At 41.2% G+C, this 22,476-nt stretch overlaps 1 protein-coding gene across 2 annotated transcripts in view; it reads right to left on the bottom strand.

Moving 5' to 3' along the window:
* Positions 1-34: 34 nt before the first annotated feature.
* The window catches only part of UBXN7 (UBX domain protein 7), a 25,707-nt gene continuing 3,265 nt past the window's right edge, over positions 35-22,476 (bottom strand). For both annotated transcript variants that reach the window (XM_085232770.1, XM_085232771.1), the window contains exons 2-11: positions 22,103-22,250; positions 20,078-20,145; positions 18,192-18,257; positions 16,121-16,233; positions 10,772-10,918; positions 10,309-10,399; positions 9,147-9,274; positions 8,298-8,691; positions 7,522-7,601; positions 35-6,236 (exon numbers count right to left, since the gene is read on the bottom strand). In XM_085232770.1, coding sequence (XP_085088896.1) covers positions 6,075-6,236; positions 7,522-7,601; positions 8,298-8,691; positions 9,147-9,274; positions 10,309-10,399; positions 10,772-10,918; positions 16,121-16,233; positions 18,192-18,257; positions 20,078-20,145; positions 22,103-22,250 — 1,397 coding nt within the window. In that variant the 3' untranslated portion in view covers positions 35-6,074. The remainder of the gene's footprint in view (positions 6,237-7,521; positions 7,602-8,297; positions 8,692-9,146; positions 9,275-10,308; positions 10,400-10,771; positions 10,919-16,120; positions 16,234-18,191; positions 18,258-20,077; positions 20,146-22,102; positions 22,251-22,476) is intronic.

Below are 22,476 nucleotides of genomic sequence, written 5' to 3'. Positions count from 1 at the left end.
CAAACAAAACAAAATCTCAGGAAATGAAGAAAGCTAGTGAAAACAGTTTGTTTTATTTCCAGGATCAAATATTACAATAGGACATTTACATATATTTATAAAAAATGCAGCAGTTGTGTATATAGATCAGAGGTTTCCTTGAGTTTGGTCCCTCCCAGCACAGTGAGCTGAAATCACCCAAATTAGTTGTCTCCCTCCTCCAGCATGAAGTTGCATCATTGAAGGAAAAAGTGACTAGTGTAAAAACCGGCAGGCGAAGCCCAAATTTGGAAACTGCAAGTTCACTCGTGAGAGGACATAGCCTCACTAAGAAAGTCATCTGTCGTCCGGTGTCTCTGATTAGACACCACGCCTCTGAGGCACGCTCCACACAGATTTGTTTCATACAGAGCTGTTCTATAAAATAGCACCTCGTCCCCCTGCTCCACGTCCTCCCTCTAGCTATCCTACTCCATAAAATCTCAGCACCATTTAACAGGCAGATACAAAATTGCTCTTCCTTGTACTGCAGACACAGTAATTAGACAGCGACCAGATCCCAAACTTCTGTGACTACTCACAATATACCGGTAGCAAACAGAATTGAGGCAAGCCAAGGCACTGATGTTAAGTGCCACATCCTCCAATTACAAATGTGTGTGTGTATATACACGTATATACATATGGCTATATTTATGGGAAGTGGACAGACACTAAGCACCTCACGGGCAAGAGGAGACAAGATTAAAAGTCATCTTGCAGCACAGCACAGAAAGGGAATCCATTAACCTTCAGGCTTGGGAGCAGGCAGCAGGATGCAGTGAGATCCTGCTTTCAGACACAGCCCTTGCAAAGCTGTCTTCACAAAACAACAGGCTACAGCTCACCTTACAGTCACCTTACAGCAGACCTTAGCAGTCATCACTGAAATGTTTCTAGGTTGACTCTAAATGCAGCTGAAGGAATTTCCAACAGCAGAGATGGCCAATACAGGGCTCAGAATGTGAGTTTGACATTGTCTTTAAGACAAAAGCTACTACACCTACAGAAAATCACTTCTGTTGAAAAACAGCTGGACAAGGCATATCCAATCCTCACAACAGACTTTGCTCTCTACCTCCATTTCAGCTACCTCTCCTCTCTTTGGCATACAGAGCTATTCTTTATTATTAGCTTGATTAAAAAGGGATTAAACAAGGACAAAGCTGTGACAAGAAAAAAAGCAGCAACAAGTTGTTACTTCAAGTTCCTTAAATGAAACGCATCGTCCCACTCACAGGGACTTCCTCACACAAAGCCAGACAACAGAGACCCACGTGGTTTGGAAAAACATCAGATGCATTTTGCCTGTTTGTTGCAGCGTTCAGCACCTGTCACAATGCAGCTGAAGGGATGCTTCACTGTGATTTCCTGCCCCACAAGAAGGGATGGAGCCCTTGTTACTCTTGAGTTCTTGCAACCCAACTCAGTGGTTGGGTTCTCCAGCTCAGCGAGAACAAACTCAGTGAGCCAGGACAGAGCATCCCAGCTAGCAGACAAGGAGCCTGCTCTCAGAACCAGCTGTAATTTGCTGCCTGCAGGAGCCGCAAGCAATGCATTGTGCCCTCTGCAGCACAGCAGCTGTCATCAAAGAACTCCTGCATGGAGATGACTTTTTCTTTAAAGAACTAGAAAGGAAAGCCCCCATTCTCAGAATTAACTTTTCTATTTCATTACCCGTAACTCAGATGTACTTCAAGCAAGAAGTTTTGAATGGTCAGAAGGTATGTCAAACAGCAAAGCACACAACTGCATGGAAGTTTTCTAAGAAGTCTATTTGAGAACCCATCAGCAGTGAGGTTTACTCATTAAGTGCTAAAACCAGCTGCCAGTTTCTGATGGCAGCATGTGTACAAACCACAACACCTGTAAATGTGGAAGCTGGACTTGGTGCAGAGGAGCATGTACGCTGACACTGATTCAGTTAATTAATTAGTTAATTTGGTGAGCTGATGCATAATCAAAATGGCCATTTGTGCCTAAGTCTGAAAATTGCTGCCTTTCTGTAGACAGCTCTGTTTTACAAAACTACTACACACATGCATTCTTTCAATACCAAGGTTGTCAGCTTATCAGATTTTTCACCAGGAAGCATGACATTGTTCAGTCCATAAATGTCAGAAACGTAGAATCACAGACCATAGCTGAAAGCCTAATGAAAACAACACAGGCACATCCAGCAACCTGTGACGCAGCCTTCAGATGCCCTATTTCCTCCAGGAGAGAATGCAACAGGGTTGGAGCTGGTTGGTCAGCCTGGCTGAGGGCAGGTACCTCTAGGAAGAGCCAAAATCCTTCCCTGGACCTCTGGAGGTTTGTGAGTGGGAAGCAAAAAAAAAATGTGCTGACAGCAACTGGCAAAGAAAGCGAGGTACACTGGTAGTGCTCTGTTTCTGAATACTGGTTGTGACTATAAAAATAAGCCAGTTAGACATTAAATATTAAAACAAAAAAAACGAGCTAGATGAAGAACACATGCAAAGAAGGTTTCATTGCAAGCAGCAAGAAGCTGCAGCTTGAAGCACATTAGCTCTTTAGCTCCCTACCAACAAAGCCTTCCACTGTCTGCCTCTGCTCGTGGCAGTCCTTTGCCATGCAAGCTGTGGCCAAACAACACCGGAAACCACAAACCACAGACACCGAGGGATGATTTCCTTTGTCCTTCCAACTTCAACTTATTCTGCAGTTAGGGATTTAAGGTGTTTTTTCCAGCCTTGTCAAAAGTAATTTGAGCTTCAAACTTAACATTCAGAAGCAACCATGACCAAGGCTCTTTCTAAATCGAGTCCAGGTGGCTTACGCCTTCCCAGCTAGAAGCTGTTGCATGCTTAGCTTGGTTAATGTGTTCAGCCACATTCTTCAGGCCATCAAAACATGTTTCTCCAAACTCCAAAGAGCTTCGAATGAAAATCTGAGGAGCTGTACCCTGGCTGGAGCTGTTTTTTCACAGCTTTCACCAGCAGAGAAGAGCTGAGTGATGTGAGCTGTGGCTCTGTTTTTACTGGGGGGGAATAAGGGGGAAAAAAGGGAGAAGAATGAAAAGAGAGAAGAGGCATGCACGGGGACACTTATCTCCTCAAGACCTCTTCTCTCTGCCTCCAGCTCACAGGTCAAAGCAAAAGAAAACCAAAAGAAACCACAGCATGCCTGAGAAACAAACAAACTCAACAACAGATTAGCTCATTATTTCTTGGAGCAGAACAAACAAACCATTAGGAACTGTCACAAAATAATTCTGAGTCCTTATCTGAAACAGAAGAAAAATGCCATTTTTAATGTAGTTTGCTTTTTCTCCACATTCTTCATTTCCTGATCAGTTATAAAAGAATTGCTATTTGCTAATAAAAAGTCAAGAGACGGAAAGAGGAAGTCAAGAAATGAAACAAAAGACTTTCAGTCTTGATGGCTCAGGAAAAAACCTTGCCACAGCCAAGTGCAGCTTTTGGTTCCCTCTGCATGAGATGATTGAGCTGCTCCTGGCATAACAAAAGCAATGAGATGCTAAACCAGAACTTCCTGTTTTGGATTTGACAGCATGATCCTACAGTTAAGCATAGATTAAAGAAAGCTGTGTCAGCTCCACAGCTCCTAGTTGTGCAAAATGGGGTCAGAAAGTTAAGCTCATAATACGGGGCCACGCTGGTCTTCAGCAACAGAAATGAAGCTCATGCTCCTGCCTGCAGTACAGTTTTCCCTCTTTCCCTGATGCAACCATTAGGTATTTTTTTTACATCTAATTGCTGAAGCCTATGTACAGTAGTAAAACTGGGGAGAAGGGTCAAAAGAGAAGCTACCAATGAAACAGGCCTAGGACTGAAACAACAGGGTCAATTTTCTATGTTTAAGTTCACTACTAGAAAGCTGATGTGTGCTCAGAGCAGATGCAAACCTCACCCTGGCCAGTACCAAGATCCAGCCAGCCAGTCACAGCTTGAGAGACAGAAGTGGAAGTGCAAAGGCTTCCTGCTGGATACAGGCAAGCAGGAGAGCAAGAAAAGTCAACACGCTCCCATCTCAGCCTGCCTGAGGGACAAGAAAGGATATCATGCTGATGTCAGGTACTGTTTCTGCTGGCAGCCCACCTTCGCTTTCTTGCAGCAAATCACTGAAGAAGAGGCAGCAAGTTTCAAGGTAACAAACATCAGAGTAAGATATTTCAACTGGAGAGCTGAAATCATCTAAGGAAGCATTATACTTACACAAAAGGGTTTCCTACTGTTCTACTCCCAGATGTGAGACAAGAATTTGGATATTCTAGAAGTACTGTGGATATCTTTCAGTCTAGAAGTGCTGCTGCTCCAGAGGCCAAACACCAACACTCTCACTCTTATGCTGGCCTTGTCATTCACCTTTTAATGCTGCAAAATGGCCTCTGTGAAAGGAGCTCTTTACAAACCAAAAATGGCATCTGATGTCACATCACTCACTGATCAGGAAAATGCCATCAGATTCTGTTTTCATAACACTGTACCTTGCAGTAGACGTTAACGTAGAAGGAAAATGAATTTACACAACTATATTGTTATATCATGGGGGATGCAAAACATGGTCTATGGCTTTCTCTATTTAAAGACTCAAAAGGCTGGTATGAAATTAAACGCAAAAATATCTTGAAAAGCTTCAGGCTACAGAAAACTTCTGACCACTGAAGTCACACATATAACCATCTGAGTTACAGGAACACTCATATGCCTCTTTCCTCCCTGACGAAGAATATTAAATTGGATTCTCAATTGTAAATAAACACACTGAACATCCATCACGCAGATGGCAGTGTTAATTGACTTTTGCTTCCTGTAACCTATACTGTACCAACAGCTCAATGTCTAGGTGAGACACTGGGAAAACAGGGCACTTGGTGTACACACAGGATGTGCCTGCATAGATTCTGCTGCCAGCTTTCGTAGCTGAAATGAAAACACAAATAAAGGAGTAGTTTTCAATACATCCTTCCAGAATTGATGGTAAATGACAGCAGATTAAGATTACAATAGAATAAAAAGCAGCCTGGAGCTGCCACCAGGCTATAAAGTCTTTTATAAAGCACTAATTCCTTCCACAGTTTTGACAAGGCTATTTATGGTTTGAATTAATGACAGGAACCCTAGGACTTGCTGTCCTGCCCAACTGCAGTCTGTGCTCTAAAACCACTTATAAATTAGTCACCCCTGGTGCAGCAGTGACATACAGAAGGAGGGGGAAAAACAGCCAACTACTTCTCAATTTACTCCATGTTTTCCACACTCCCAAGGTCTTCACTGAATCATGCCACCTTCTATTGTCAGTTGTAAAATCCTGAAAGCAAGTAAAAAGGGGAAAAAACAGAAGGAATTTCCCCCTCCTTGCAGGGAGGACACAACTTTTGAAGTTTTTTTTTTTTTTTTTTTTTTGGAGGGGGGATCCTTGCTTTTTTCATAAAAAAAACAATAAAACCTGCATCCACTGGCAACATTTAAAGGATGATGAAAGCATGCATGCAGCCTAGAAGCCTATTAGTAGGGGCAGAGAATCTTGCCACAGCTCCTCAACTCCTTTCCAAAGTAAGTTTCAGCAGACTGCAAGGTAAGTGAATCACCATAAGAACGCTGTAAGGTTAATGGAGACCTTTCACATAGAGAATCAAAACAAAGGAAAGATTGTAGTAAAGATTACACTCTCTCCTTACAGAGGTGACTCAGTGCCTTATCACACAGTATTTTCAAATATAAATTAAATGAAATTGATTTAAGAATAGCAGCAAGAAGGGTGTGTGTATTATGGCCACTCCAAGTCCCAGCACACTGGATACACAGGTCACCGTTCTACTTTGCTCCATGAAAACAAAGGAAAGATGTTCTTCCCAATGCTCTCTGCAGGGCTCAAGCTGAGAACAGAAACAGAACTCTAAACACGCTCAGTTGTCTCTAGAGCAGAAGGGAAGAAGAGATAGAAGGGCCAGACAGCTGCCTGCCTGATTTCAGCACTGCAATCCTATGACCCTCAACTGCATATCAATGAGTTGGTGTCCTAGGCAAAGAGGAGAGGGGAGGAAGGCTGGGAGAACTCAGGCCACGGTGCTAATTCCTTTCCTGCACAAAGACAGTCTCTTGAGGACACAGGCCTGCCTCCTGTAATGTGATCTCATAGTCCAGGTGAGAGAGTTTCCTTCGAGGGAAGTTGGTGAGGAGTTCAAAGCGTTCATTGGGGTATCCTTTTGACTGGACATGTTTCACAAGAGCCTGGAGAGGAAGGAAGGCAAAAAAGGGTCATTCAATTAAAACAAACAAACAATAACCCACAAAAAGTGTCATAAAATTATCCCAGTTTCCTCTTAAGAGAAGTTCGTTATCACAAATGCATGTAATACAGATCTCAACTTCTTCACTATACAATTTGGTCCTTGTACGTCATAAAACATAGAAGCTAATTACCTAACGGATTATTTAAACAGAAGGAAGATATACATAACAGTGCACTAATTTAAGTAATGTGAATTCCACATCACACATTCAAATCACAGCAAAACGAAAGTTGCAAAACAATCTCTTCAGTGCCCCCCAAAAAAAGCCCCCTCACTTGTTTACTGACATTACCTTTATGTTAAACCTAAAAGGCACCAAAGAAGTATTTTTGGTAGGTAACACTGATAAATACAGCATTTTTTTACTGAAGGTTTGAATATTTTCCTGCCTTCAAAGAAGCATGAGGTCTGGGGGGGATCCTTCTCTTCCTTTCTTTCAAAAGCAATTCTCAGCTCATTGACTTCTCTGCCTACAATAGCAATCAAGGAAGGATACAGAGGGTATTGGGATGATGAGCTATCAGAAAACCCAACAGACGCATCAGAAGAGCTGATGCCCATGCTACACAAGAGAGATTTCCCAAGTTCATCAACAAACACAGCAGATGAGAGGGTAAAGTAGGAGTAGACAGGACAGAGAAATGAAGATAAGCCGAGGAATGACAGGGAGTACAGTGAGAGAGCAAAACTCAGGCAGAATGAACAGTCACAGCACTGCTCCAATGTCTTGGGGCATCAGTGCAGGGGGAGTGCCTGAGGGGTGATGCAGTTGCACAGGTGATGGACTGGAAGGACATGGCTCCACCTAAGTTGAGATTATTTGAGAAATATTATAGAGATGACTGCTATGAAAAAGTAAGAATGAAAGCCTGACAAAGCAAAGCAGCTTCCTACAGTAAGTGTTCCTCAGAATTTATTTCAGCCTCAGAACTCCATGTCGACCTCTGAAATGACGCGTGGTTTTGAGGGAGCTGATGCTGGATTTAAGGTAACTTTTGTTTTCTATTTAAAGCTTTCATGTAAAATAGTAAGGATGAAAACATGAGTTTGAAACAAGGTCAGTTTCGACCTGGAGTTTTGCAGACCAAGTTGTATAGTCTCCTTTTCTTCAAGGGATATAAACATTTCTCTCACCAATGTCATTGGTGCCACCGCAGGAAAATAAATTCTCCATTTTCAGCTCCCCTGTACTCAAACAAGGAACTCCAATTAACCCCACTCACCAGAAGTTTAGCTTGTTCAGGCAGTGAAATTTGTTCTCTCTTTCCATCTGGATACCTTAGCATCAGCTGTGCCTTTGGTCCTAGTATAAAAGAAGTGACTACAAGTTAACAAACAAGGCAGCTGAACCAAGCTTTCTTTAGTTTTGGTTGTGGCACACTTTACTGCATAAAAGAGTAGGGTTAGAGACTAGAGACAAATACAGAACTTTCTAGCACACAGTGTTTCAATCTCTGAAGAGATACTTGTACAGCATGTGTTTAAAATATACACAAGAGTTCACAATAGTGACCAAAATCAGTCTGGGTTCCCAGAGAAAAGTACACTGTGCTACCTCTGCTTTTGAGAGCACCTCACAGGGTTGCATGCTAGCTCACAGCTGCAAGGACGCACACAGACTCCTGGGATTTGTTTGTATAAGCAAAAGTCCAGCCCCTCAAGGCAGTCGAGCCAGGCACGAGGTGGAACTGATATTATTTCACTTCTACCACACTGGTAGAAGCCTTGTCCCAGCTGCCTGCATTACACCCATGTAAATTTCATTCAACAACAAGGTCTCAAACTAAGGAATGTGAGCTCAGTGACTAACATCAAATCACTCCATCAAAGTGCTGTCAAAGAAAATCATCTAGCATCAACGAGGGAGTGAGACAGCAGGAAAGGTTTAGCTTTTCAAAACAAGGGCTGAAACTATGCTTGTCAGGATTTAACAGCTTTCAGAACAAAAGCAAAACACAGGTCACTATAAAAAAAATAAAAAGAACCTGTGGCCACTCACCATTCACATCTAGGCCCTGCAACATACTTTCAGGCTTGTCAGCTGGCTCCTCCACTACCCCTGCATCAATGCAGGGCAGTACCCTATGATTTGATGTTGTCCCAGGCTCAGTCCTTGCAGGGGGCTCAGGCTGAGGCCTTCGGCTCTCCTCTTTTTTATACCCCAAGTCCTTGTGTGGAGACTTCCTCAGCTTGGCAGGATTCTCTGATTCCTCCTCCTCCTCAGATCCGCAAACAGAAATAAACTCTTCACTTCCAGAAAAAAGCTCTGACTCAGATTCCTCATCTGATCGACTCTCCTGCTTGGCCTGTGAGGAATCAAAATGTGTTTCCTGTAACGAAGCTCTGATAGCAGCTTCCAGCTGGCTGTCCTCACTGGCATCAATGAGGCTCTCCTGTTGAACACAGACATAGGAAAAAGGCATAAGGATATTTTCAGACATACTGAAAATCAAGACGGTATCAAACGTTCCAAAGGGAAGCTTCTAAAACAGTCATGAACAAACAGCATGGAAAGCGAGTCATCCTGTAACTGCTTAATGATTCCTCCTTGGAGCTTCACATGGAGTAACGTGTCTTCTTCCCACACACACACAGAATCCTGTGACTGTCAACAAACAGTCAAACAAATGTAACAAAACAAATGATGTAAGTGTAAATTGCATAACAAAAATAACTATCGAGGTAGAAAGCACTTCCTTAGTGCATTACTTTCATTCTTTGCACACACTTCCACTAATTCATTAAGTCTGTTTATACACTACCGAACTGGAAACCAGTACAGCTGGATGCAGATACATCACATTTTAATTCAGGTTTCTGCAGTCCTCCTAGAGGGCCTCCTACTCACCGAACGGGAGCATTTTTGGGGAGGGTTGGTAGAATGCCCATCCAGCTGTCCGTGCTCACTCAGGAACCCGGTCACTTGGTCCAAGAAAGAGGTCACGTCCAGCTGGTGCCACTCCACTAGTTTCTGGCCTGGGAAACACAGCACCGTGAAGTCTATTTTCAGCAACAAATCTTTCCTCAAAGATTGCAGCATAGCTGTCAAAAACATCAGTTCACCTATGTGCACGTATTATGCAAGAATCCACATTTGTGGAACCGCAGTTGCCTACAGGCCACCACCTGATAATTACAAAGCTTGTTCCCTTTACCCCCCCTTCTGAGAAAATATGCATCCAGAAAGGTGAACTGGATATTAAAATTAAAAAACACAAAACACAATTTTATGAAGAAGTTATACATTCTTCTCTGCTTCGATTCTGCATCTTGGTAAACAGCATTTGCTGCCATTAGCACTAGGAAGAGTATCTTAACTTCGGTTTCAACAACAACAAAGTGTTTTGAGATGGTTAAATCAAACGGTGAGAAATTTCAGCTCTGATTAAAGAAACTATTACTTCAATTCCTGAGAAGCGTGAGACCAAACCATTAATACAGCGGCCTTCTATGGTGACAGAAAAGGCAAGAGTGTTGGCATACAAAACAAAAAGGTCCAACTTCAAAAGCAATAGAGAAAAAGGTAACATTTATTTATTTTTTAATTGAACAATCAAATTGGTATTTGAAAATTCAGATGCAATTTAATAAGTCTCATTAAGCAACTGTGACAGGAATGGGATTGCAGATTTGTATTCCTGTCATGGGTAAGTGACCTTACAAATATTTTAAGATAGTTTATCACAAGATTTTAAGTAGCTTTTGAAAGACCACTTACAAAAAAATGTTGGTTTTGGAGTTTCACCACCAGGTGGTACTATTTTCAATTTCTACACAAAGTACTCGATAAGCCACACCAAGTACCATAATCAAACGCAGCATTTCAGAAAGGCTTGGGAGTTTTGTTCCTTTAGTGCCTCCAGAAGCTACTATTTCATTTCTACAGAGATGAGAAGTCTCACAGGACAAATGTGGTAACGAAGAAGCTTCAGTTGCAGTGTAACACTCTGCCAAGGATGATAGCACTCCTGCTCACAGCTGCCACTGCAAGCAACTGTCTCTTATCTTACCTGTCCTGGGATCCAGGATGGAGACATAAGGGAAGTCTGCTAATTTATAAAACTGTATGTACCTCTGCCCCTCCTCACTGTCGTGATAGACCTACAAAATACCACATTGAAAGCAAGTTACTGAGTGGAAAGGGAACACAAACGATCATAGAAACAAACCGAGTTTTTCTCTATTTTACAGCGCACGCAACAAATAGTAAACACAAGTTTCAGCAACTTCTACAAGTTGAACATGCACCCCTACCAGTGTATGTGTTAGTGGTTGAGCAATAACATTTTCAATCAGAAGTAAAAGGCTGCTTAGGCATTAAAATGCATACCCTTAATCTCTGCAATTCTCCGAGAGAACCACAGTAATGCCGCTGTAATCAAAGATATCTGTTTTCACTGTCCCACCTAACAGGTCATCAAGTTACTGGTGTGGCTCTGTTAAATTTTCCCCCAAGGAATTCTGTGATTCTACCTGCCAAAAAATGAAATGTTCCCTGATGATGTTCTTCACAGCCTCATTGCTCCATACATCGCGGTTCAGACACTGGCACGCAAAATCTTGCACGTTCTGAATGTTTATCATGAGCCATTTGTTCTGCATCTGACCACACTCCTTGGCCTGTAAGCAGAGAGAAAAGTTTCATTAGCTAACACTGAAGAGCACGACATAAACAATGCCAGCAATGATCAGTGATGGCTTCTAGCAGTGTCAGAATTTTCACCAAAACCCCTTCAGAGTGAGAAAGATGGACCGAGCGAGCGCAAAGGCATCCACAAAACAGAAGGCAGGGCTGAAAGACCTGCTTAAATGAGATTGGTTAAATTACAGAATCACATCGATGAACAGAGCTGCTGGAGTTCAACAAGCCAAGCACAGAGTGGGAAAAGCAGCTTTGGCAGTGGGGCGGGGGAGCGAGTTGTGGGGAAAGACACTGAATTAAGTATTTGTTCAGGGAAGAGTGTAGTCAACCACACCAATCTGACAACAGAGGAAAGACCTGCTCACTCCAGAGATAAACCTGTGGATCATCTTCTACTTAAGCAGACAACACAATTGACAGAGGATATGCATAAATGCAATAGGACCTCCTCTCTTGGTTTTTTTGCTTGTTTTTTCCCCTCTCTCTCAAGGTTTTGGGTTACTCTATTACTGTGTAACTGCCAAATTCGGCATCCTTTTCTGATGCTCCTTATCCAGACTGCAAGTTGGGAGGAAGACGGGAAGGTGCAGGAAGAAATCTTACTGGTTTGAGTCACAAAGCTGGCATAGTCTGATTGCTTGGTGGCAAGATAATGGTAGGAGTTTGATCAAGAATGTAATTCTGATCGCTGAATTGCCATACCTGTTGAAAAAAAGAGGGCTATATCAACAGCAGGAATGCTCTTACCACCTGGAGAGACTGGAACTTGCAAATGAATGTCCCTTCCTTTTTTTAAAAAAGTATGCATATATTTATAAGTGTATTCACTATCCTGCTGGCAAGGCACCTAACAGCAAATTCAAGTAATCAGAATGCTACAAAAGATTTTGCTGTTTTTGGTGGTAGTTTGTTCCCCAAACCAAAGTTTTTAATTTCAGATGGATTTTTAGCCAGCACACCTCAGAACAGTCAGCATGCCTGATGCACGACAGCTGCGCAAACCCCATCCTCTTAGCTCAACAAAGTGTAAGCCTGAACGCACTTGGTAAACCAGTAAATATTAAACTAGGAGCCTGCTCACTGTTCAGCACATCTCGGTCTACAAAATACATTCTGCATGGCCAAAGGACCTGCAGACAGTTTTTATTTTATTCAAAGGAAAAATGTTACAGAAAAAAATATGAATGTAGAAGTGTGGAATACTCATTCTGTTCTCGCAGGCATCACTACTAATCACCAATGTTACCATGTGAGAAGCCTGTATTTGGTTTCCAGAGGGAAAAAATGCGGCAGGTGACACCTGGGTAACAGATAATGCTTTTAAACATAATCATTATTCTTTTATTTTAAAAAAATTATCTCAAACTAACTGAGGATTTGAGAACTAATTCTAGACAATCAGTTTAAGATGAGGCCCAGAGGTACCACTCAAGATTAAGGGGAACATTGTCAATATGCAGCTTCAGTTAATCACATCGCCTTACTCCTGTGCTCTAATGTAATCCATATGTGATTACAAATGAAGAAACTCAAAAATACATAACTAGCATACCTGGAAGTGCATCTCACTCTTCTACACTTTGCATATTTTTTAACATTAGAGAAAACCTGACTCCTCCTCTCCTCCATCCAGCTACTGCACTTGAAAGGGTGCAAGCAGGAAATTCCACACGCAATTTTTGGAAAGATGAGTTTTCAACTGTACAGCAGGTCCAGCTCTTGAAACTCCTTTTAACTTCCTTGTAAAAGCAATAGGTTTCATGTTTAACATTTAAGAGGACAACAGTTACACTGCTACTATCTCACACACATATATAACCATGCTCTTACACAGATATCGGTTTGCTTTAAGGGTAGGGGGGTATAGAGGGAAGAAATATTGTGGGTATGGAGATTATATTGATGGATCATTTTCAGCAATGACCAAAATAACATTGCAGGGCTCAAGAGCTGACTTGCGTAGCCTGCAAGTGATGTCTGATGGCTTCAGAAACAGTTTACTACACCAGTTCCCAACCACCACCACTTCTCCTTCTGTGAGGTACGAGCACCTAGCACTTACACAGCACCCAAGCAGGATAAGAACAGAGCAACTGCTTCTTACAAGCATTCTAATTTGCACTTTAGATAGCAGAGTAGGAGCTTCCAAAGAAAGAGGCAGTGATTCTTAAATACCACGTGACATGTAAATAACCACCCATGTCCCCTAAATTCCCCTTCCCATTTTCTAGGCACCCACATTTTTTTTATCACAACAACTTGGGGCAACAAACCAGCAATCCAGCCAAACAAAGTAAGGACAGTTATTTTACACTCACTGCTGGCTCCCATTGGAGAAACTACCTCATGTACTCCTAAAAAAAAAAAAAAAAAAAGTGTTGTCTTCTTTCATTTGATTTTTCTGAACCATGTGCAGTTTATAAATTTTGTGTGTTTTTTTGTTTGGCTCTGTTGAAATTCATTGCTCTCCTTCAGTGGGCAGAGAGAAACAAGGAAGCCAAGCCAGCATCTTGTGAGCTTCCAGACATCTGCTAGTTGAGCATAGTTCAGTTTGGGAGATAAGATAAAATCAGAATGAGAGATCTGCCTACCAAGATACATCCTATTTATATTATTTATATTACAGTCCTTGCCTTGGTCAGCACAGAAAGACCAGGTTCTCTGCATAACCCAGCCATTCCCAAGCCAGTGGTACACCAGCACACACAGGCTACCTAGACAGTGTAGAAGCACTGCATGTAAAAATAACTGCACTATTCAACTGCAAAACTAGATCAGCTTCCGAGCTATTACTACTTGCTTCATAAAAGCAAAAAAAATGTTTTTAAAACCATCAGTATCAGCAGGAAGCAGTAAGAGAACCTGCAAAATGAGGAAATTTCATATAGACAGACTTTAAACTGCAACGTCATACCGTTGCTTCACAGAAGTGCCAAAATCCTAAGGAGCACTAAGCACAGAAAACTATCTGCTTCCAAAATAAGAAATGCAAAGTAGGCCAATTTGGGGCATATTCTCCACAAATTAAACTGCATTTTACAGCATACGTGCAAAGAAACAAACATATCTGATTGTAGAACAAAACCAAACTCTTCTTTAGAAAGTAAGTTTGGTCTGTTGCTCTAGTGATTTATTCTTAGCAGGTTCTGTGTTAAAGAAATGGTGAGTGTGAAGCTTCATATGCATCAAGGCTCAATTTTACAGTCAGGAAACGTCAGTTAAAATCCCTTGTGCAATCTGAATTGACCCACAGCAGTTTCATTTCAGTTTCTCTGAAATACTCTAATAGGAGAGAAGGAGCAGTGCACGTTAACATCTTGCTGGTATATCAGCCATCTGCCTCTGGTTTACATGACCCCAAGCCACCAGGCTAGAGAAACTTGCATCTAGTGGCCCAGTTTTCGATGCAGCTGAAGTTAAACATTAATGCTCTTTCTTACTAATGAAATGGCAGTTTTTTCACATCATATTGTTAAGGTTCTTCAGTGGGTTTTGTTATTTATTTTTTTTGTATTCAAAGGAAAATGTATTTCCTTGTGCAAAACAAAAGACAACTGAGCCTACTTACTACAGAAACCAAAGTTAGAGCACCCTAACAGACACTGAGCAACAAAGATGCATGAAAACCTTACTAAACCAGACATCACTGTTGTCGCTGAGTTTGAATAACATCATAAGTCTACAGGACAAAAGGCTGGTGGAACTTTCTTGCATACCCCTCCAGAGTTTAGAACACACCGATCATTTAAAAAAACAAAACAAAACAAACCACTCAGGGTAGTGCTAAAATAAAAGTGCTCAAAATGACAGCATGTGGTCTTTTTTTAGTTATTGTAGATGTTTATCTAAGTGAACAGAGAAGGAATAAGCAAACAGCAGCTTGTCAGAATTGAATTTTGAGAAAGATCCTGGTCACTGGATTCACAGGAGGCCTGACTTTATCCCAGGCTGAAGCAGCACAACAGAAGTGCACAGTCACAGAAGGCAGAATGCAAAGGGTAACAGCCCACAAACTGAGAAGCTACAGATTATTTTTGCAAGGAAGTTTAGAAATGAAGAGTAACGCATGAGACATGGAACTGCATGAGAACAGAAAAAAGCAAACATGAATATCAGAAAGCATATGTCTCTAAATTTAAAACTGCAAAGAACAGGACAAGGTGTGTAGGTACATCCCCCTCTCCCTTCCCCCTCCCTTTTTTTTTTTTTATTTACAAGACTGAATAAGAACACGTGGACTTTAGAGCAATCAAACATATCATCAGTTACATCATCCTCTGAAATGAAGTATGATAATGGCAGATGCCATAGTAAATACTGCTAAAGGTCTTAACATGTTTTCAGTAAGACATTAGGAAAGACTAGAAAACAAATTCCACAGCAGAGATTAGAGGGCACTTGCTGACTGTCTACACATTTCAGTACAGAGCAGCACTGGCTGTTTCTGTGCAAATTGCCTTTATTGGTCCCTCAAGCCACATGTTCACCTGTTCACAACCAATCTGGATAGTCTCTGATCACTAGTTATGTCCCTAATTCATACTGTAACTAATTCTGACCAGATCCACAAAGCTGCCTGCACAGATAGAAAAGGTGACACCTGAGATTACTGGAAACCAACAGCCCCCCCAGCTCTCCCCTTCTTAGGGGGGCAATCTCTCAGACAATTCTTCCATCACCACCAGAGGCAAAAGGTGACCACTGTGATTTTGTACAAGAACTTGTCCTCTGGCATAAAGTTGTGCATTCATGACAGTGCCATACACAGATACTTAAGTAGCTTTGGCATCAAAATTATTTAGCCATATTACCAAAACGGCACGAGCTTCTCTAGAGGCTCTGCTGCAAACTATATTGCTCCTTACAAAGTACTTTTGCACACTTACCAAAAAACAACCTTACTTCAGCTACTTCTGTATCATGCAAGAGATTCAGTTCTTCCATTCTGGCCACCCTCACTTCTGTATACAGAAATGTTTCACCAAGTGTGATTTGCTGTATTGGTATTTAAACATAATAAAAATGTGATCTACCATTGTTAGTTAAGACCTTCAGAGGTAGTGTATCAAATATTCATCACTACAGGCTCTTTTAATTGTCCTGCATACACAGCCTAACAAAGGGCTTCCACGCTGCACACAGCCACCACACAGGGAACTTACCAAAACTCAAAAACTCACCGTCTCAAAGCTGCCTTTGTGCATCAGATCAATGGGAGGCCTGAAGAGGTCTGCTAGGGTAGTGAGTTTCTTATCTACTGCTCCTCCATTTCGTAGCTCCTGTTCCTGTCGAACTGCACAGCCCCAAGAGGAAACAAAGCTGAGTTAGACAAAACACTCAAAAGATGTATTTACAGTTGAATATATTCCCACACACAAAACTTTGGTGAGACAATCGTAAGGTTAGACCACACTGAAGAAGACCAGCTGTTACTTCAGGTAAAACCCCCGCTTGTCCTAGCTCCTGCAAGCAGTGGGTGTTTATTTCACTTTTAAATACATCCTGGGTAGGATAAGTATCAGTGGAGGTGGTCATATATCAATATTCAAAAACAAACAAGCAAAAAAATTTTGAAAAGGCTATGACTTGCTCCCACTGATGCTATTAGACTGGAACAACTGAGCTACCCTGTAACATCACAACTTTACTAAGTATATTTCTAATTCAGTGCTTCTAATACCTGAAGGTAAGGCACTCCCCACAGAAAGATTTAGCTCACTTGGAGAAACAGATTTGCAAGCTTATATTAAATATCTACACTTCCCACAGTCACTTCTGGATACCTCAGTCTCTGCCAGATGAAGAGGTTTTCAGACTGTTTATACATATATTATGAGTTTCCACTGGTGTTATCACTTCCACTCAAAGCACATTTCCTACGTATACACGATCATATAAAATAAGGTAAGTCACAGAAACTGCTCCCCTAGAAATGCAGTGGTATAATGCATTTTGTGGAACCAAGTCAGCTGAAATGAGTAACCATCACATGATCCTAAAGCTTTCCCACTGTGTAAGGAAACATCAGTGGGCCATAGCATACAAACCGTTTCTGAGCAGACACTGGATCCCTACAGGGATAGAACTGCACCTGTGGTGTAGGCCTGGGAGCCAGGAAATAACATGGACTTTTATGGCTAGGGCCATTTCTTCAGAGATAACAAGACAGTGATTTTCACCCGTGAAATTTTACCATAAAACATCAAGTTTCATCAGAAACTTTCACAATGGTTTTACAGACCACGAAACTCTAAAGGACTTCACTATAAGAGAGAAAAAACAAGGGCATGAAGCTTCTGTAAATTCTTGATTTTAATATAGATAGCTGCCAGTGACTTTACCACCTGAGTAGATTATTACTTCTGAAAAACTGATCAAAGCTGTTAGGGGAAAGCCAGAAATGATAAATACTTATTTTCAGTTTGGCATGTGACAGGAGTTACTTGGGAACCAGGTCCTTGGCTAGAGCTCTTCAGGACTCCAGAAGCATCAGTGATAACAGCTGCATTACAAATCTAACTGGAATGCAAAATAAATGGTGTTTGGCTCTCAAAGAATCCCTTTCTATGAAACTTAAACGCTTATATAACAGCCAATGCTTTGTCTTTTGGAGAGCCTGCAAATGAATGGATAGGGAATGGTAAATAGATTAAATTCACTAGAATCAATTCACAAGGCCAAGGAAGAAGCCTCAGGGTTATACTCAAATCTAATTCAAGTGCCAGAGCTACCACTGGCTAACAGAGAAAAAAATAATAGGTAAATTTAATTTATACACGGTATTGGACTGTCCTTCATTTTTAATTCTCTCTAAAGCAGAAAAAGGGTTTTTTGAGAGTTATCAAGATAGCATTTGCCATAGGAAAGCAGGCAGAATATGCTGTCTCATGGCTTTACTTATGTAGCACAGGCAAGTACTTGGCACAGCATCCTCAGTACCTGCTTCATATATCCATTAACCAATGCTTTCCCTTCAGCCATTTCAGAACAACGTAAGGTGCCTCAGAAATAAACAAACAACATTTACTGTACCACAGACATGACAGAGTATTGTCAGCAAACAGCACTGCCACTACAACAAGGAATAGTCTAATAGCATTATTCTAAAATAACATTTTATATGCAGTAAGCAATTAAAAAGCATTCAATGACTGAAAGCTATCACAGCAGACGGTGGAAACTAATTTGAAATCATGATTGTATTAACAAACAAACAGAACCTCTCTAAGTTACTGATCAGCAGACACTTACTGGTTTCTGTCTGAAAATCCCGAAAGCCGTCAAATATTGAACGCGCAGGTCTGCGTCTTTTAGGAGCTTCAAAGAAAAAAGTATTTCAGTAATTATTTCAAAGGCATTCTATCAAACAGGGAAGCTTATGAGAACCATTTTTCCCCATCACTTCCTCCCTTCAAATTTCCCAGCAGGGAAGAAAAATGTACCAGCAGTACACAACAATGTAAAGTTAGCCTTCTCTCATGGGCTCACCAGGCACTCCAAAGGCACATCAGTACGTAGTGGTAGTGCTGTTTCCCATCAGGACTTTTAAAGATGATTTCTAAGTAGATGAAAACTTCATAAAATTAAACCCAGAGGGAGAATACCTTCTTTCTTAGGAAACACATTTGTTTCTTCCACATTTCTATTTCCTTTTTTAACGCTTATCCAGATCTCATTCCAACTTCGCTGAATGGGCCCCAGCCAAGCTCTTCACAGGATCCAGTATCAGGATCTGCAAGGATCTCTCTCCTCTAAACGCTTAGCAACAAGCACAGTCCCTTACAGGTAACTTCAGAGTAATTTACACCGTAGTTTTAAACAGCAGCTGAAATAACACTTCAGCAAAAGCAGCACTTGCCTCTCCAGGCTGAGCTGCTACAAATCCAGTGCAGGCAAAGATGTGAACTGCAACCCAGATGGATGTTTTTCTGATACGTTTTCTACTTCTGGAGTGGTTCAGTGTATCTGGCAGAGTACAAACTGATACAGGTTTTCTCAACTGGAAGAGAATCCAAGCTCACTCAAGCACCTCAATATGCAGCTGCTCAAACCATACACTGGAACATACCCTGCTTGAGGTTAGAGTTGAAAGGACCGAGTGAGGCAGCTTTCCAGCTGCTGGACTGCTTCATGCTATAAATAGAAGTGGCATCAGTGAGAATATTAGAGTTGTTGGATGAGACAGAGCCAGGAGGCTACCACAGATTGCCTCAGTAGGGCAGTCAGGGACAGCACGTCTGTGCTCAGCGTGACGTGAGTAGAAAAGGACCAGGCAAGAGTGCAGATCATACTCCTGTACTTCTTAGGATCATGAACCCACAGGCATCTATAGAGCTAATGTCAAAGACTCTGCTGGGTCACAAAGGAAGCAAGTGAAAGAATGGCTTCCAAGAGTCCTCAGGGCACCTTCTGCAACCACCTCTCAGCTTGGGCATGCTGGCAAAACAAATCTCCGACGTTGAAAACAAGATCAAGTGAGAGAACCAGTTCCACAGTAAAACAGAAGCCAGGCCTCACCATCCTATTTAGCAGGAACTAAACAACAGAAAATGCATTTCCTATGGACATGGGATCACTTTAAAGATGAGCATTTCCATGTCTTTCACTGACAAAAAGGGCAAGATTCTTAATTGAGCTGTGTGATGCAGTTTGAAATGCAAATCAAATTCCTAAAGGAGAAACTGAGAAAATGACAAGCAATTTCAACCCTTCTTTCTGGATCTCCTCAAAAAACATGCATTTGTTCTCTCCATTTTTACTTGTCAGCTAAATCCCAAGCATTCGCCCTACCACTGGACATTTTTGCAGCAGTATCACATGGTTCTGAACCCCAGGAACACAGATGTATGCTCAACATTACTAACTGGCTGGTGCCTCCAGAAGTCCTCTGAAAAAGGAGTTAGCAAATTGACACCACTGGGAATACAGCATCTCTAGTGTGTAAGGTTTTAAACATCAGGATATTTCCAAGTATGCAGTCATGTTAGATGGCTGAAGAGCTGGAACAGGGCAAAAACACAAATACAAACAGGCACACTGCTTTCTTCATGTTCATGAAATTTTGTTTTTCTCATCATAAAAACATGATTTCAAGGTATTTAAAGAAAACAAAAGATGAAATAAGAACACAAGCCTACCTCCAAACAAGGGCTCAGGTTCTACTAAAATTTCCTGTTTTTGAGGAATTGGAGCTCGTACTTCATCCCTATCAAAGAGGAAAGGAAAATCAGAGATAATAATGTTTAAGTATTAAATAAACCAAGCCATGTTGTGTTCCAAAGGTTCCTGCGACTCGGACTAGCTAAGGACACTGCTGTACCATTGCACAGAATCAGAGATTTGATGTCAAAACAGACCTTGAGGAATCCTTTACTCCCACTCAAGGCATTGAAGCAAGATGTAGCACATTATGCATTAAAGTGCATTATGCACTTTTCTACATCTTGACAGAAGATTACACAAATCCTGTGGTACCTTGATCCCAGTCTTCTGTCAAATGAATTGACAAAAACAATTCAAATGTTTTTTTTTTTCTTTCACAACCTCCTCAGAACTTGGAAACTTTTTTTTTTTAAACTTATCTAACTAACCCACTTGTCACCCTCCTCCCCTGTTTATCTCTGCACACAGGAAAAAAAAGATTGGTTACTAAAAGCTTTCTCCTGCTGGAAGACTCTTTATTTTCACCTGAAACTCATGACTCTTTCCCACAGGATGTAAAACAGGATGGTCATAATGGTTATTTTCCTCCATATAATTCTGAAGCAATTACTTGCTTTCATGGCTGGGCTCCTTTCACATTTCAGCAGCTTAGCTATGCTTACAGAGAACACTATGTAAACTGAAATTACGTCTAGGAGAAGAAATAAAATCACCAGAGCTATGAAAGAGTAGAAATATGTACTCAACTGTACTCAATTCAGTTACTTAACTCATGTATCTATTCAAAGGAGTGGCACAGGCTCATCCAAGAAAATCCATTTCAACATCTGACCTACGGAGTACTCCTGAGGTGCACACCTTCCTGGACTCTTCAAATCTTTAAGTGTGCAGTTATTGGCTCCTGGCCACGCAGGTTTCAAGCAGTAACTCATACCACCAGCAAGATGCACTAACCTTGCTATTAGCCTCCACATCTTTGATCATCTAGCTGTTGTGAAGCTAGTTATTCTCCATTTTTTATTTGCATACTTATTTCTCTCTTCCTAAAAGTAAAATTAAGCTGACCAGCACCTGAAGGGTGTCAAGTATAAAAAACAAAGTATTCAAAATAAACCCTGAATATTAAGTTTCTGATATGCCAGAAGTTGTCTAGAAATAAGAACTCTTAACACCTACAGATACAGACTTTTAACTTCATTATCTTTTAAAAGTTCAAACAGGGAGGCACTGAACTATAAAGGTTAGTGCTAACAGTTGTTTAAATGTATACACGTGCTTCAGAAGTATAGCAGCAAGAATTTTCTTTAAAAGTTATTTCCCTCTTGCCTGAAGTGAAAGACTTCCATAAAGAAGAAAGCATGGCTAAGTTTAATACAGAACTTTTAACAAATGTGACTGATACCAATCAGCTTCCACGGAAAATATTCCCCTTATCCCATGCAGGCACATTAACAGGCAGCACCAAAAGACTCTCTGCCGTGTCCAAGCACCTTCATTGGCATGTGATGTGTAAGACACTAATGCAGATTTTGTAGTTGCTTGTTCCTCTGCACATCAGTGTACATGATCTACTGTTAAAATAACACAAGAAAATGCTATCAAATGGGACTTGGGTCTTATTTATAAAAACCACAATAACAAAATTCTCTAAGTACAAAAGCAACATAAAACAAGACTCCTGGAGCCATTTAAAACTAAGACCCACTTTTCAGTGGATCCTCACTTCAATGACCCAAGCTATGCCTGCAAAAACAGCATGTGCATGCAATGGAAAACTTCTGAAGTACACGCAAGAGAGACCAGCTTGTGCAATAAGAAGAACTTATTTATTAAGAAAAATATCAAAGCAATCAATCAAACAAGATCATCAAAGAAGCACATATTACACTGAAATAACAGCAGGTTAGGAGAAAGAACAACTGCTTTAATTGATCTGTCTTACACTACAAAACTTTTAAGACAGACTACTCATGTTTATGCAGACATGCCCAAGTACGTACTCGGTGTGTGGTCGAACTGCAGACACTGCTGCAGAACTGGTGCTGGGCTCCTCTGCTATGCCTCCACCATCCAGAAACATGGTGACAGCCATCTCCAGGTTGTTGTTGCATGCTTCAAGCATATGTTTTCCCACGCTTTCACTGGCACCTGTAATGCAAAACAAAAAAAAAAATACAAAATTGAAGCATTCTTCATAAAGTGTTCTGATCAGAAGCGCTGGGAACAGCTAACCAGCAAGCTTTCCTTTTAAAGCACTGATCATTAGAGCAGTTCAGCAGGTGCCACTTATCCCAAAGGCACAACTATGAGGTGAGACAAACACACATCTCAAGGGAAAAGGAAATGCCTGGATACAGGACAGCCACACTTCTCC

This window comes from Meleagris gallopavo, chromosome 11 (assembly GCF_905368555.1).
Source record: "Meleagris gallopavo chromosome 11, MGAL_WU_HG_1.1, whole genome shotgun sequence".
In the NCBI taxonomy this organism is placed as follows: Eukaryota; Metazoa; Chordata; class Aves; order Galliformes; family Phasianidae; genus Meleagris; species Meleagris gallopavo.
The sequence above is the reverse complement of the archived record's forward strand: the minus strand, read 5'-3'. Positions and strand labels throughout refer to the sequence as shown.